Genomic DNA, 16,891 nt, shown 5'->3' on the forward strand with positions numbered 1-16,891 from the left:
TTTTGGGGGACTTTACTTCAGTCAAAGCAACCATACTGGTCTAAGGGGTATCCTGACTGCACTGACAAACACAATCAATTCCACAGTCATGAGAGAGCAGTTTGCTGACTGCAATAATACTTTGCACTGACCCCTTATTTGTAGAGGCATCTTCCCCACCTGCCATGGGGCAGATGCAGAGCAGCTGCCATGTTAGGCTGCTAGGCAGCTGCAAGGCGTTACAGAAAACGTCTCTTTCAGGGAGGCTGTAGGCTTCTTTTCCTCCTGCATCCTTGTTACACTTCAACTTACCTAGACCAGAAAGAAAACTCTCTTTCTTTCTGGTACCTGTTGCTCATTGTCATAAGGAGATAACTGGGAAATGAGATGAAGTGAAGGAAAGCTAATAGCAAATTTCAGCCAACTCACACCAAGCAACAAGTTTAGGTCGGGAACTTTGTTTTTTCTAGACTACCCCTAAGGCAGCAATCACTCCTCCCTCAAATGACTGTTTGCTATACCTTTTCAAAAGGTCAGCTTGTAGAGTACAGCCTGTTCTCTCTGCCACAAGCTACAGTTGAGACAAGTATCTGTCAGTAAATCAGGCTAAAATTAACCTAGTTAAGTGCAAGTGATATACCTATCTTTAAGATAAAATATAATTCTTTATTTCACACACCAGACAAGGCTGAAGTCCAAATGGAAAATTACTAAACCCACTGTGAGACTGTTTATTAAACTTTCAGCTTATCAAAAAATCTTACAGATAGACAGAAAATAATTTCTAGTGATAAAGAAAACAAAGAAGATCACTACTTTTTTTTGCTTCCTCTTTGGTGCTTCTTAGTCAATTGGACAATTATTAATTAAACACCCAGACAGAGACAATGCACATGACAAATGCATGAGTGGACACTGCAGATCACTGACCTCAAACTAAACCCCTCTGCATCATGGCAATGACCAAAACATAGAAACTGAATGAATAAAAAAATGGGACTTGCCCCAAGTCCTGCAGTGTTTTACAGTGTTGCCCCAGGGGCAACAGTGGATTAGTGGCAAGTGGGGCTCAGTATCTGTACCACTAAAGAAATTCCCAGCTAGAGAAAAACTACAAAGTCAGACCGCTGAGAGGACATTTCAGACTCCCTGTCCAGTATCTCTGTGCACATACATGTGCTGAGGACAGTGTGCCCTGCCTTTTTTCTACTGTGATCCCATTGCACACTGGGTCGGTTGAATATAGACCAGCATGATGAACTCAGCTTTAGGACAAGAGTCTTACACCCATTCCTAGAATTTTGCAGATTTATTTTAAAATAACAAGTTGAATTAAAAAAAACCCACAACAGTATTTCATACAACTTTCATGGTTACCCTAACTACTGAAGGCTAAAAAAGAAAAACTGCATTACGAGTACTACACTAGCAAAAAAGTTCTGACCTTCCTCCAATGAATTCAATTCCTTGGAGAAAAACTCCTCAGTCTCCAGTGCAGCTCTTTTCTGTGGCACAAAATGGAATGGGATTTATAGTTGGGGCTCCCAACTGTCATCAGGCAGGTTGGGACTGTCTCAGACTGCATTTGTAATGGAGTATTTATATTACTAACAGAAGTAATGAGGTACTGTTTTGTTCATGCTGAAGTGGAACTCATGCAACCAGCCAACTCCAAGGTGATCTGAGAGGCTGAAACACCAGCCGGGACTGCCCATATAGCACAAGCAAGGGGAAAAGCTCCTCAGCCCCATCTCATATTCCCAGACCTCCAGGGTTCGGTGCCTTTGTGTTCCCACTCCATTGCTCCCCAGGGGCCCACCTGGTAACACCACACCTCTTCCTGTTCCTACAGCAGCTTCCTTCTGCCTTGTGAGGTAAAAGAAGGGCAAGGGGAGACAACTAGCATCTGGCATGCTCGGTTATGTGCCTTTCTGGCTACTGAGACCTTGGCCACCTTGAAATCTGTCTGATAGACCTTGCTGCCTGAGGACTGAACATTTCTCCCAGTCTTGGAGCACACAGAAGAGGCTCTCTAGCCACCACAGACTAATCAGCTTGTTCTGTGCACAATTAAGAGACAGATACCTGTCTTTTGAGTCACATACAAAGGCTTTGTACCCAGTTAAGTGACCCGTGGATCACATTTGGCATTCCCAGATTTAGCAGTAGGAAAAGTAACAGGGATGAAGATGCCCAGAGCTGAAATAAGACCACAGAACGCCCCAGTGACCTAACAAATTAGCACGCAGCATGAAAGCGGTGTGAAAACTACAAAGCCAAAAGGAAAGACTTCTGGAAGTCATGCTAAAAGGCCTGTGGGGAAAAGAGGGTGTACAGGGAAGGAGGGAGGTGAAGATCTTCCAAGTACTAAAAGAGCCTCATGAAATAAAAGCACTCTGATTACAGTGTTGAAGAAATAAGCATACAGAAAGATGAGGAAACAGAATCGAAAAGCAAACAAATGCCTCACAAGGCAATTAAAGAGGTAATAAATTCCTGGATGTAAGCATGGCAAGAAGAAAAGCAACTTATCAATAGCAAACAGGACTGGACAGACCCTCCCTCAAGAAAAACAATTTCATTCTAAGATAATTTCTGGCTATGACTTTGTTTCACATTTGCCTGAGAAACAAATTCTAAACGAAAGTATTCAAATAGGAAAAAACCAAAAACTAAAAACAACCCTGACCCGGATGTTGGCTTTATTCTCTTTTGTTTTTCTGCTACTCTCAACAGGAGCGAGTAGGTACTTCCCTCAGTCAAAGAGGTTCCCAGCACAGACGGCTAGAGCTCTACAGAGCTCCCGCAAGTACATACTGGGAGCTACCCAGAAATTTTCCAAAAGATTAGTTAATGTTTTGGAGACTACTCCAACATGTCAGAAACCAGAAAGTAGTTCAAGCTAAGACTAGCCAAATCTGACATAAGACCAAGCTTTGTTTTCTCACATATCTAGTTCTTGCCCTTCAGTTTTGCCTGTCCAAAGTTACGTAGATACTCATATAGAGATAAACCACTTGTGAAATGTCCCACCCCTATTTTTTTCTTTTTTCTTTTTTTTTTTTTAAAAAGGCAGGGGGGGCAGAAAGCATATTCCACTTGCATACAGTACTAGGTGGACAACAGAACAACAACTTTCAGGAACATTTATCCCTGACTGTATCTCCTGAACTACTCAAAGTTCTTATTAAGCCATATGAATGTTGCTATTCAGTCCTGCTGACATGAGGGAAAATAGTGCTAGAACATGAAAAAACTGCATATGGAGACTTTTTCTACTCATACAGCTCGGGGCGGCGGGTGGTGGTGTCTGTGTCTGACCGTCAGAATCCAAGACAGAGCTTCACAGAACACATGAAGCAAGACTAGACTTTACACTATGAATCTGTAAAGGCTTCATAATGCTGGTTAATTTATAATGCCCACTATGTGGTGCATTTGCTTTTTTCCCCCCTCGTTCCCCTTAAGGAGGGGAAAAGAAGAGGCTTCTGAATAGCTTTTGTAGACCATGAAGTCCCTACGATCATATGCCACAGGGCTCTTTGAAATATCCTGACGCAACTACCGAAGTGGAATCAATTAATTTTCCTATCATTGTGCAGTTTTCACACAGTAACAACAGAATTTTCCTTTTTACAGGCTTTATACCATATTTTCTACAACCAGTTTTTCCAAGCATAATATGCCATGTTTATTTGGTGTGGTTTTTAATTGTTTCAAAATTAAATCACTAATAATTGCGAAGAATTATTATTATGACTTCATACTTAAACTAAGGGCTAGCCCTATAAATACTAGGACTCCAGAAGCTACTGCTTTTCATAGGATATCTCACATGAACAAATGTTAGAGCAAATAGCAGTTTTAGATGCCTGGTAACCAGATTAGTTTCTAGTGAAGCAATACACATCAGAACCACCTAATAAATATGTAAATTTACTTGGCTGTTTCCACTTGTTGATGGCATAAAGAACCCAGTCTAATTTGTACGATTCTTTATTTTTTTAATGGACAATTGAAAATTACCTCTTCTAGACTTCTTAGTAAAAACAAACAGATAATTATACAGCCTGTGCATTGCAGAAACCCTTATGCAAATATCCCTCAATATTACTTTCATGGTCATATTTAAGACGTTACCTCCTCTTAAACCTGATGTACATCTATCACATTCTAATAAATGAATGTATGTTAGCTTTTTAGGAATCTGTCTATCCCACTTTTTTTTTTTTAAATTAAATTAACAAGAAAAATCTCAGTAATAAACCTTCACATAATCTATAGAAATCTAAAAGGGTTTTTCAGTGCGTGATACAAAAACATCAGCATGATATATCAAGTTTAAAAATGCTTTTTTCATAAGATAGAAAACTTTAGAAATAAACATCTTTTCCTTTTTGAGGTTTCCAACTAACTAAGCCATCTTTCAGTCTGAATGCAAGTAAAGGCATCCATACAAGCTAAGGCTACCAGAAAACAGGTAAATATACATTGTGACATTAAAAAACCCTCTTGTTTCTCATTAGCATTTTCACACGCATATTACAAACCAGCAAAATATTTAAGAGCTCTAGATACCTGCTGTGCAGAGCAGATAAAACAGCAGCAGTGCAATACCAGCTGTAATCAAGCTGAAGGGCTCACCTTTGAAAATTTCTCAATCTGGTATCCTGCCTCCATGATGAAAGTTGTTGTCATGTTGTATCCAGTTTGCTTTCCATGTCCATTTGGCCACCAAGCCTCCACTGTAGAACTCTTGAATGTATAAGAGAGAAAGTCAGAGCGATATGTATAAAAAGAGGCATAACATGCACCTAGGGGCTCAGATATCTTTGAGTGAATTACCGCCAGTCTAATGAGTTTATGAGCCCCAGCTGAGCCATGGTAACTGGGATCTCTCCAGCTGCAGCTCTGAAGTGAAAATTATTTAAAGAGAGAAATATGATTTCTTCCACTGAAGTCCAGACTATTGCTTCATCTTGTGTCCGCAACAGGCCATGAGTACACATACACATGCATGCGCATGTCTAGCTGCTGCCCCTCAGCTGAGGTACGCTGACAGAATATTCCTCCAAAACTCAAATATCTGCATCAGGAGCAGACATTGTTTACTAGCCTCTGTATCATACCCCTCCTCTCACTGACCCTTTTACCTATCACATACAACATTCAATATACAGAAGTGACACCTTTCAGTTGTGACACTGGTAATATGTGACCATACTGACTGCTTCACTTACATCAAGCTTTTAAGTCAAATTGTAAGTTTCATTCTTTCTTTTCAGTCTTTTCTGCTTTTTCTCTATGCTTCCTAATCACACCATTAGTACTCCATAATTTTTACAAACAGAAAAGAACTACCTCTAGGATGACGGAATGATTTAATTTTCTCATTTTTCTAGTCACAGAGTAGTATTTGTATCTTCATTCCAGCAGCCTACTTCTGCTGCTCAATCCTATTGCCAACATTTGCCAGTTGAGTGCACAACGCAAAAATCGTGGAAAGAAAGCAATAATGCATGCAACCAAACAATGGAGGGATCAGCACTGAATAGAGTCATGTAAGGAGTGCCTCAATCTTTTCAAATAAAATGAGGCCAGAGAGCAGCCCAACAATATGTTTTGCTGTAGCCATACTTGGACACAACCATGAATGTATCTACTAACATTTTAGCTTCCCCGAGACACAATTATCATAACTGCTTGTGCAGAAGTACTAATCTCTGTGTTGCAGGGATACAAATGGAAGCACAAAATCAGCGTGTGCCTCAACAACAAGGGAGTGTTCGCAGCCGCCTGGCACGGCTGGAGTGTCTCATTGGCCACTAATGATGTCATCCCCATGCTCACCAGTAGCTGATAAGCAAAACGCTGTCATGTTAGCAACACGGCATTTTGTGTGGCAATTGCAGGAAGACTGCTACACATCTCGGGTGATAGGCACCACTCAAACATCTACTGGCTTCGCAACGTAATCGGCAATAAGCTCTCAACTAGAAATAAATTTCTGGTGAGGTCTCACTATTTAACATGCACCACACAAGTCTGTCGTACAGAGTAAGGGCTCCGTTAGGTTCATCGATACATGAGAACGCATTGCCAGGCTTCTTGTAAAATCAGCTGATGTGAATTCATGCAGCAAAGCCTTTTGGGTACAAAGAATTATAAAACACTGTTGCCTCTGCTCTGAAGGAAGTGCTTCCTCACAAACGTGCAGTCATACTCCACTAACAGATTTCTTCTGAGGTTGGGGGTGGGGCAATTAAATAAACCAAAATCACTTTTGAAGTTTCACATCGCAGTGCCTGCTTAATGTAATCCCTGAAAAGGCTAAGCAGAGACTAATGATCGTTTTAAATGAAACTGGGTATTTGTAATTGTTCATGCAACTTGCATGTCAGATGACAACAGTAACAAAAATCGTATGTTTGTATGCTTTTATGCTTTTGTGTCAAAATAAAACAAAGCACATAAGTATGCAAGTCACCGAGTGTGCATACTAGAACATAAATACCCTGCTTGCCTTTAACACATGCTTTTTCTCCACTCAAACAACGGACAAGGGAACTTGAGAATACACACATAATGCATTCAAACTGGGGAAACAAATGCAGTTACACAGCAATAGAGAAAATCAGTAGAGCCAGTAAAATATACAAAAGTTTGAGGGCAGACCCTCAAACATTATTAACTGCCAGAATTGTCAGAAGCCCCGAATTCCTGCTCACAGCACATCGCTCACCCACAAATCTAACTGTGCCCTGTGGCAGCGAAGCAGACAGCAGCCCCTGTTACACTCTTGGCTCCAGCGGAGAGCACGACCAGCTGCAGGTGCCGCTGCGCCTGCCAGGGCTCCCACCCTGCCCACTGGCCTGGGCCTGTCACTGTCAGGTTCAGTTCTGCACAGTCAGCTCTACTAGGGCCCTGCTCTCTGAGCGAGAAGCCAAGACAAAGTTCATGCTTCTTTTTGCCACACTGGGCTCATTGCCTAATTCAAGACACCTACCGATCTGTCAACTAGAACAGACACACCGATTTTCTTCACCTCTCAAGTCTATATATCTTTTCTTATTACACCTGTGTGATAAAACTCAACAGTTTCTAAAAAAGAGACAAACAAAACAAATTCTATAGAAGTGAAATAATGTTAGTGAATTAAGTCTGCCACCAGATAGCTTCCCAACACCCTCTGAAGGTAAGCAGACCAATTCTTTCCTCTTCCATCACTGTGGTGGATACCAAATTAATCATTTTTCAATTGAGTTCTCTCCTCATTAGAGCATCCTTTACCCCTCTAAAATTCCTCCTGGGTTTTGTCTACCCAAGGGACTGTAAGCCAATGTAAGGAAGTACTACACCACAAAATTTCGACCAACCTTACCGCCAGTCAAGTTCTTTATAGGGCTCTTTTGCTTTTATTTACCTGAAAGAGTATCTACCGAGAGGTTTGAGGAATGTTTCCTCTCTTTCCTGGGAGAGCCATGCATATTGTAGCACGTTCTAGTCCCAATCAGACCAGTAAACAATAGCATGGGAGACAAGATACCTACTGCCAGTCAAGTGAAGCGACACAGGGTATCCAAAGCTTATCTACCTAGGTAGCTCATTTAACAGCAGCCGGTGATGATATGATCTTTTTGTTTTGCAGTAAGAAAAAGGCATCATCATCTTTTTGACACTGAGCTACATAGCTCCACAGGCATAAATTTTTAGAGAGGAAAAGAACTCTTCTCCTATCCTGTAAGGGTTACAGAACTGTTGTTAAAGTAGGAACACAGAAAGGAAGGGGAGGGAGGCCTAAAACTGGCACGGAGGCAGAAAGACACATTGGAAACCAGGGGAAATATTCTGCATTCGGCTAGGGTTCCACACACACACCTCCTTACCTTGTTGATGTTTACAAGCAGCACAATGCTGCCTTCTCCAGGTTGAAGCTTCACACTGAATGTTTGCTGCGTTTGCAATTTGGGAATGTTCACAGTCACAAGACCTGCAATCGGCTTGGAGCTGACTACATCAAAAATAGACTCGATTTCAAGACTCCACTGCTGAGCACTCTTTACTAAGTGAAGGGGGAGGGAAAAATGGCAATTTAGGAATTGTGTTTATATATCTTTTAGTTAACATGGTCTCTCATCAAAGAAACAAGCCAAACACCTCAGATTAAATTTAACAATTTCCAGGCCGTGTTTGAACCAGACCTACAAGGTTCATCGTCTTGTTCAGCGCATTTGGTGTCTGTGTTTACATTTGCTGACTCAGAAGAGTACTACATAATATGATTTATGTTTTATAACTCTCTTTTTTTTCATTCAAAAGCCATCCAGGGTTTTTTCAGAGTTCTGTACAAAAGTCAGAGACCATGACACCAGTCACTTCATTAGGAAGGATTTTTTTTTCCCCACCAACTCCCATAGACATTGTATTTGCTTTTAGTCAGCACTCGTATGAACATGGTACTCTTTGGGAAAGATCGTAATCACACGGCAGTACAATCACTTTTGTTGATGAAACAAAAACAGTATTAACAGAAAATGAGCCGAATTCATCCCAGAGTCACTAGACAAAATGAATGGAGTTATGCTGGGGATGAATTGGGCCCATTGTGTCTAGACTTGACAGGCTGTATCTTTACGTCCCTTCTGCCAGCAAAGTGTGGTGGAAGAAACAAGTTAATGACTTCCCTGAGATCCCTCTACAGTTACCTCAGAGGGTCCTCTCCTTCACAGAACTTACTGAATAAGGCAAGCCAGGGTCAAGGGTACTCAAGATCAATGCGTAAATTTCCCACTAACTTCAGCAATTAAATTACCTATCTACAAACATAGCCTGGCTAATCCTATACTTCAAATATTACAGATGAACATCTATCTAAGCAAAAGCAAGTAAAACAGAAAACGAGGAAAGCTAGAACTAAGACACATTTTGTATACACAAACTACTAATCACTTATTTTCTCTTTTCATGTATATATTCCAGCTCTCCTTCCTCCAGGAGAGAAAGAGAGCTCTTTCCAAAAGCAAAGAATTACATTCAGCCCTGGTGTGATTTTCACTGTCTTTTGTAGAACAAAGAGCAATGAATGTGTTCCCAAGTTTATATTACAGCCAGCATTACCCAGGGAAGACCAATTTTCAGAAATATTGAAGGGGCTAAAAAAACACCCACCCCATCCCGCAGGGGTCAGCCATTACAGTGCGTTTTCCCTCCCCTCCAAGGGCATATAGAAATTCCAGCCCACTCTTAACTGCATGAACTGCGGGGTCTAGGCACAGGAATCAAGAACAATGAATCTTCTGCAGACTCAGTGGTCAAAAGGCTATGACACCAAATCTGATGAGCAATATAACTGCATAGGCAGCTTAAATTCACGTTGTTCATTTACTCTTTATTTTTCAAATGTTATCATGTTTGAATACTAACAAGCTCTGGCTCTGGTTCCAAACCACTTCTGCTGAATGAAAGAGGTTTGCTTCCTCTGCTTATCCAGAGAGCAAGACTTTACCTACCAGAAGGTGGAGTTGTGGGAATGTGGGAGGGACCAGAAAAGACTTTTACTGTAACTAAATTTTAGAGAGCACACAGTCTGTGCTGGGGCTTTCCATGGAAATTCCAGTCACGTTAATTCTAGCTAAGACCTGCAGCTATTTCAGGAAGCTTTAAAAGCAGCCAGGGAGTGACGTCTTCCTCTTTTATTCATACACAACAACTCTGTTCCCAAGGGCTGAAATTCAACCCAGTGCAGAGGACTCACGTGCTAGCCTTTACTCCACCAAAGACTGGGCTCAACAGGCAGTGAAAGAAAGCATGCGGGTGGTCTACAATGGGGCATATTACCATTTACAGAAAGCTTCAACAGAAAATTAACCACCTTTGCTCAGCTGCAATAAGGAGAAGAAAATCAAAGACCACGTCAAGGGAGGGAACCGGTTAGGTAAGTTAGGTAGCAGGAACACAGGAGGCTATCCTCTCAAATTGCAGCCTTAACAAATTATCCTTGCATAGCACGACTGCTCTTCTCTCTCAGACTTCATGTTGTGTCCTGAAAACTCAGCGCTCTTGAAACTCTGCTCGCTGTGCATTTGTCTTCCCAACACAAAACGAAATTCCCATAGCAGCTTTGCCTTTGTTTTAAATGGAGCTGAGACAAAAGCGAGATGTATTTATTGGGAGTCTCGGTGAAAACACATTGCAATAAAAAAGAGATTTTTCAAAACAGGAGAACAGGGGCTAACCTCAGCTATACTACATATATTTCTGCAGTTATTCAGGGATCTTCAAGCCAAAAAAGATTTTGAATTCTAACATTTGTAATCACTATTATTTGTACTGAAGTACTGTTTCAAGACCTAAAAGGGTGTGCTATGGTAGGAACTACACACAAAGTCGTAAGAAAACAATAGGACCTTTCCTAAACTGACAGTTAATTGAGCTTAACAAAAAAATGGTTTGTATTCCAAAAATGAAACAACAATAAAAAAGTAGTAACGCGACTTACCAAAGAAAGGAGTCAAAGAAAAGTAAATCAGGTGATAATGGTTATAGGCCTCAATCCTAACATCTTTCCAGATTCCTTGAGTGGGAAAAGAAGGGCCCCAGTCCCAACTAAATGAACACTGCTCCTGGAATACAGAATGATTATGTTACAACTGCCTGTTTTTCACAGACATTGATGCTGTGCCAGAAATAAAAATCATTTGCTGTCTAGAAATAAAATATTGCCATGCACTGAAAGAATTTTTCCAACTTCGATAAACCCAGAAAAGCCTACAGTTTTTTTTCTCTTATTTCTTGACCAGAACTCTGCTGCTACTACCTATATTATATAAAAAATACAATTTTGTATTAAACATCCATGTATAGCAAAATTTTATATTGATGAGAGAGCAAAACACCACCTAGCCCACACCACTTAAAAAAAAACCCAGCGAAGATCAAAAAACCAAGCCAGCAGGTTACTCGCAATTCAGCTCTGAATTATCTTAGTTTGTAATGTCAGTATTTAATTGTATAGGTAAAAGACAAAGTAAGCAGAAAAACTGATGGTTACAAATGTTAAAGTATTCTAAAAGAACAATATCAAATTAAAAATCGTGGGTGTATCTGAAATACTTTATCCCCCATTTTTTGGTGTAACACCACAGATCAGCACAAGGAAAGAGATGCGTACGTATGGTGCATTTGTGTAGTTCAGTCATGTTCACTGTTTCTCCCCTTTTAATGGTTCTCTTACACAAAAACAAAGGGGACAAAAACATGGTTGAGAAATAGCTTAGTTCTGGTTCTAACATCAGAATAACTGTCAGAATTATAAAACGCTGGTCAGACAGAGAAGTACCTACACTGCTTTCCATTTAGCTTTTTCCAAACCTGGTCAGACCCCTATTTAACAAATCCCTTGAAGACATCTATTGAGCTGCCCTCCAAGCTTGACACAGTCCCAGCCCCCAAAGTAAATACAATAGATCTCCTTAAAGTCTTGTACAGTGACCTACAGTTCTAAATTTAGAGACTAATAACTTACAGCCGAGGCATACTAATTTTGGCAAACCACATTGCACAAGTCTGGCCTATCCCTTGCATCGCTGGAGTCAGCCTGCCTGCCTATCAAGTTGCAAAAGAGCCTTCCAGGAAGCAAGCACTGTACCTATTTCAAGCTTAAAAACAGGGACAACACATTCTTAGAAAACAAGTTGGATTGAAAGCAATTTTCCCTTTCTAAAAAATAAACAAATGAATCACTGACCAACTGTCAGGTTTCACTAATAATATTGCAGAGACCGCTATCAGAAATAGTATGTCGTAAGAACAATACGCTTGTATCACTGAAGTACATTACCGGCGATGGGTTTGCGTTGTGCCACAAATTCCTATTAAGATTTAGATACATTTACTGCACTTAATAATGAACCTCAAACGTCTAAACAGCTCTCCATTACTTTAAGATGGTAAGCAGACAGCTTGCTTTAGCAATGTCCTGGTAGGTTTGTTTACTTTTAAATGTGACATCACTGCTGTTGTTGCCCTAGACTTCGAACTAAAAATGTTTCTGGATATGTCTGGAGCAGCTTCTAAGTACAGCCAAACAACTCCTTTGAGGAAAAGCACTAAGGTACTTTCTTACAAATTTAAAGGTATAGTTCAGTAAAGCATAAAATCATTCTGGGCCTTTTTTGCTCTATAAATAAGACTACAGCTGTTTAAGCGCCTTTTTCCTTCCAAGCTCCTCCCTGCACTGATTTCTTAGAAACACAGTGGGCTCAGAAGGATTAATCAACTTTCTAAAATGGAGTGAAAATAAAAGTAGCAGCAAGTAGTAATAAAGCCAACATCTTAATCCTGAAGGATCTTCCCAGGACAACATGAAGTCCATGTTTCCATTAACAAATTTTAAAGGAAATGACATCCAGGATTACATTAACAGGATTCCAGTCATTTTTTTGAGAAGGGTCTACAATGACTTTACTGAAATGATTAAAAATAATTAACAAGAAAGGCATTTAAGTGAAGACAAACATGCAAAAACACCCAAACAGAGATATTCTAAAATAAGATCTCCTAGCCATTGTCTCTAGGTGCTGCAAAGCTATCAGAAATATATGAGATGCTACTCAAATGATGGCTTCCCTTGAGTATGTTTTAACAGCAATGAAGCCATGTCTTAAATCAGAGTTTCTGAGCTTCATTCGTTTTACATTACATTGTTTTTTTCACTGAATATGTACTTATAAGTCACACTTCACAACACCGTAATAAGATGAGAACAGGTCCTCTGTTAGATATCACTTCTCAGGACATGCCAGAGCTGCCCAATGCAAATAGCACAGCACATGAGCAATAGCAAACACTCACAGAGCTGCCTGGCTGAGATTTTTACAACCTTGGCAATCCGCACTGGTATTTGCAAGTGTGAACTCTATTGTCAGCATACATTGCTAAACCCACGCAGTGGATCAAAATGTAATGATTACTCATTTCCCAATGCTATCCTGCTCTCTTAGCAGCAAGTCTCCTTGCTGACTCCTTGATGAAAACAGCCTTTTAAACATTCTTATCACCTAGATATGAAGCCTGGCCTTCTTATGCCTCTTGTATTATCGACATGCTAGATTACAGGTTTTTGAAGGGGACAGGAGAAGGAAGCTGCAATGAAAAATATGCCCTAATTATAAAATGACATTGCAGGTTTCAGAATACATCTGTATGTAAGGACAACACATGGTGCATTCCTCTTTCTACGCCTGAAGCCACAGACAGACAACTCTGCCCCTACCTTTCTGATGAAATTAGCATGGCACTCTCCTTTCTGCACAGGTGGAGGGCACGCCGGGGGGATGCGGTATGCTTTGTGACATCTGCTCTGCTCTGCTGCGTATGAAACAGCTGATAAGAAGTGGACTTCGACAAAATTGACCTCCTTGATCACGCTGGTAATATCAAAGCTCTAGGTCAAGAAAACAGCACAAAATCATTACAGCACTGACATTTATTTATGAGATTTATAATCACTGTTGCATTGGGATGTTAATACCATACATATATTATTCAAAGGCATTTGAACTACAATTTCAACAGGGTCTGGTTTTAAAGGAAACGAAAAGCTACTTCTGAAGCTGAAAAAAGAAAATACACAGTAACATTCCAGATACAAGGAGATGTTTCTGGGCAAACAAACCACTTTCCCCATGCCGAGCCCCCATTGCAGGCTGCAGCACTGCTTGCACACAGAAGTGCTAGAAGGGTAAGGACAGCAAGAGAATCTTTACCCTCCTTCCTCACTCAGAATTCATCTGCATCTTTAGAAGGACACCTTGTTCCAACTCAGAAAGCTGGTCTATACAGGAGTGCTTCCAACTCACACTGTGCTGTCAGCTTATCTACCGTAGAGCACTGAGCTGCCTTTTGCAGGAAGGCTGCAAAGCTGTGTTTCATGCCACCTGCACTCTCATCCCCAAGATGTACAGATTCTATGCAGCACCAAATAAAGCATTTGGGGGCTTCCTCACTGGCTTACAAAATCCCCTTCAGTGTGGCTGGATAGAAGGGTAAATGTTCAGTTTCAGAATTATCCTGTGCTATCAAGATAATATGGTTCCAATGGCTAATACCCATTTCTTCTTTACAATGTTCATTTGTGACAAGCCAAGTCTTGGCAATTTTTTCAAACTTGTGAGCAGCCCAGCTAGCATCACTTATGTCTGCAGTATACAGCAGAAAATTACAAAGCAAATTGCATCCCCCATACAAAGCCTTCACAGAGTCCTTCCTGCAGATGTAGTTGTCATGTGAAACAGGTGAACAAAGCAGAAGTCTGGGTCGCACTAATCCTAGACACAATCTAATACAGTTCACTCTGGTTTTACAGTGAAGGCCATTTCATGAACTGTTACAATCTGAGACAGAATGAAGTTGCAGAAATAAAGGCAAAATAACATCATTCCCAATTCTACAGAGCCTGCTACTGGCAATCCTTGAGATACTCTCCAAATAGTAAATAAATACAATTTCATAAAAGCTCCATGAAATTTCTTATTTCACAGATGGTAAAACTAAGTCACAGAGAAACTAAGCGATTTGTCCCAGGTCACACAGACCCAGGTGGCAGAATCTAGCTCTCATGTCTCAGGCCAGTACCTCTTCAATAAAACCTGCCAGAATGGTAAACGCTGAGATATGAAGACACCAGATTTCCTTTGTAATTCAGTTATTCCACTAACATTCTTCCTTCAACTTTTCCTTTCTTGATTATTTGAAGAGAAAAGCAAGGATTGTCCCTCATGCTAGTACCCAGAATAATTTTATATTTTCAAACAATCAAATTAGTTTGAATGTTTTTGCCCCTCTCAAGATCATTCCATGATGAGTACTCTCATGCTGACATAGGCTAAGCCCAAAAACACAAGATAATGTTATCAAAAGCCCAATATTAAAAATCAAAAACCCTATATAAAAAAAAGCATGGAAACACTTACAAAGGCTTTGCAACACATGCATTTTCATTTCAGTATTCACATGTAAACCATTCTAACACCAATTAGTAAGCAGATTTACAGCTAATATAACGGATTTAAGCTTATGTTTTCTTGGAGCTGTGACAGATCCCAAGAAGCAAGACTTATATTATTAGCTGAATTGATCCTCTTGCATGGGTCCACTCATTTAGAACAAGACACATTCACCTCTAGATCTGACCCTGCTGCTAGTGAAAAGGTAAGTACGCTTCTCTTTCTAACACGTATCTGATTACACATGCAGTTCTCAGGTCAACACTTTCTGCATCCAAGGAACTATTTTTATATATACATACATATACACTGAAAGTGTTCAGCACAAAAGGGCTTTGAAGAAAAAACAGTAGTACCTTCAGAAATAAACACATTACTTACATATCTGTTGAACATGTTGTCTGTTCTCCCAAGAGTGATATTGTTGATCAGAATCTGTGCTACTGTATCTACTCCCTCAAAAACCAAATTAACTTTCTGCCACTTTCTACAGAAGATAACATATGCATAAAAAACTGTTAGAATAGTTACAGTTAACAACACACAGGAGACAGACAATACAAAAAATGTATGTCACCATTATCTTTAGCAGCAGTTATCTCAACTACCTCCAAAAACGTTTGACTTAGTGTGGCTATATTATATCTTTAAATAGCCAAATTAAGATGACAGCTGAAGTGGCTCAAGTCTGCAACACAGCATGCACATACCCACCAGATATCAGATGGGCTAGCTTCCAATTAGCTTAAGTATTATCCTTTAGTTGGCAATTCATGAGCAATTTTTAACCATTAAAAAAGAATAGGAAAAAGCAACTACTGAAATGTTCTTTAGCAACAGCTTTGCAGCTGCACATTATTGCATAATTTGTTTTATCAGATACAAAAGTATTAAGCAGATTTTGAGCTGATGGATTAACTAGCAATTCTGCATGAAAGATGGCACAGAACTATTTCAGACATATCTTTACTGCATACCTGACGTCAAAAGGAGTTTTGAATGTCCTGCTGTAAGTCCAGTTATCCAGTGAGATCCATCTGTACATCACATCATTAAATCTATAGTACGGATCCTAATAACAGACCAACACCAAGAAAATTACAAGACTTATTTAGTAATAGTGTTACTACATGAAATGCATCATAATATCCAGCACTTCTTATTTCAGGCAGTCTGCAAAGGCAAAATCCACCTTATTTAGTCCTGATGCTCCTTTTCACCTTTGAAATAATATGTAAAAGCAAAGCTTTGGTACTATTTGACTTCCCTTATATAGATCAAAACCTGTTTGCTATAATCATTCATACTTAAACTAGAGGGAGCAGGGTTTGTTTTTACATAAGAAATGACTGGGCTGGAAATAAGAAAAAATCAAGACAGTTTGTGACTTAATGAGAGGAACAGAAACACGATCACCCTCATAATGATGGAGAAAGTAAGACTAATAGGATTTTAAGAGGCAAAGAAACAGCATTTTAGACCTCTAGGGACAGCAGTGAACAAATCTCTACAGTTTAAAATAATTGCAAATACTCCAGTTGTTTCTTGTCAACTAGTCTTGATGTGGTAAATCTAAATGAAATTTTTATATTCGGAGGGAGGGGAAAAAGAGAAGAAGGAGAAGCAACATAATTTGATTTGTTATATAAAATTAAATTACTACTTTTGAGAATAATGCTGCATTTATACCGAATGTGTTCTTTTCCCTTTAGTCACACTACCCAGGAAGAATAAAGGCACAGTTCGTCTCAACCTCGACCTCGACCTTTTTGGCTTCATGCTGTATTTATTACCTTATGGTGGGTCACAGTGTTCCTCACCTAGGCTGAAGGAATCAGTTATGTGGACCCGATGACCCACCGCCTTGCACCTCATACAAAGGCAGCAGAAAGGTACGGAGTTACATC

At 39.9% G+C, this 16,891-nt stretch overlaps 1 protein-coding gene across 1 annotated transcript in view; it reads right to left on the reverse strand.

The window, feature by feature from the left end:
- MANBA (mannosidase beta) overlaps positions 1 to 16,891 on the reverse strand; it is a 49,058-nt gene that overhangs the window by 23,243 nt on the left and 8,924 nt on the right. The window contains exons 2-7 of the mRNA XM_059817942.1: positions 15,962 to 16,056; positions 15,366 to 15,471; positions 13,253 to 13,423; positions 10,478 to 10,601; positions 7,866 to 8,041; positions 4,624 to 4,734 (exon numbers count right to left, since the gene is read on the reverse strand). Of these exons, the coding sequence (XP_059673925.1) occupies positions 4,624 to 4,734; positions 7,866 to 8,041; positions 10,478 to 10,601; positions 13,253 to 13,423; positions 15,366 to 15,471; positions 15,962 to 16,056 (783 nt within the window). The remainder of the gene's footprint in view (positions 1 to 4,623; positions 4,735 to 7,865; positions 8,042 to 10,477; positions 10,602 to 13,252; positions 13,424 to 15,365; positions 15,472 to 15,961; positions 16,057 to 16,891) is intronic.

Source organism: Gavia stellata, chromosome 5, assembly GCF_030936135.1.
Source record: "Gavia stellata isolate bGavSte3 chromosome 5, bGavSte3.hap2, whole genome shotgun sequence".
Classification (NCBI taxonomy): domain Eukaryota; kingdom Metazoa; phylum Chordata; class Aves; order Gaviiformes; family Gaviidae; genus Gavia; species Gavia stellata.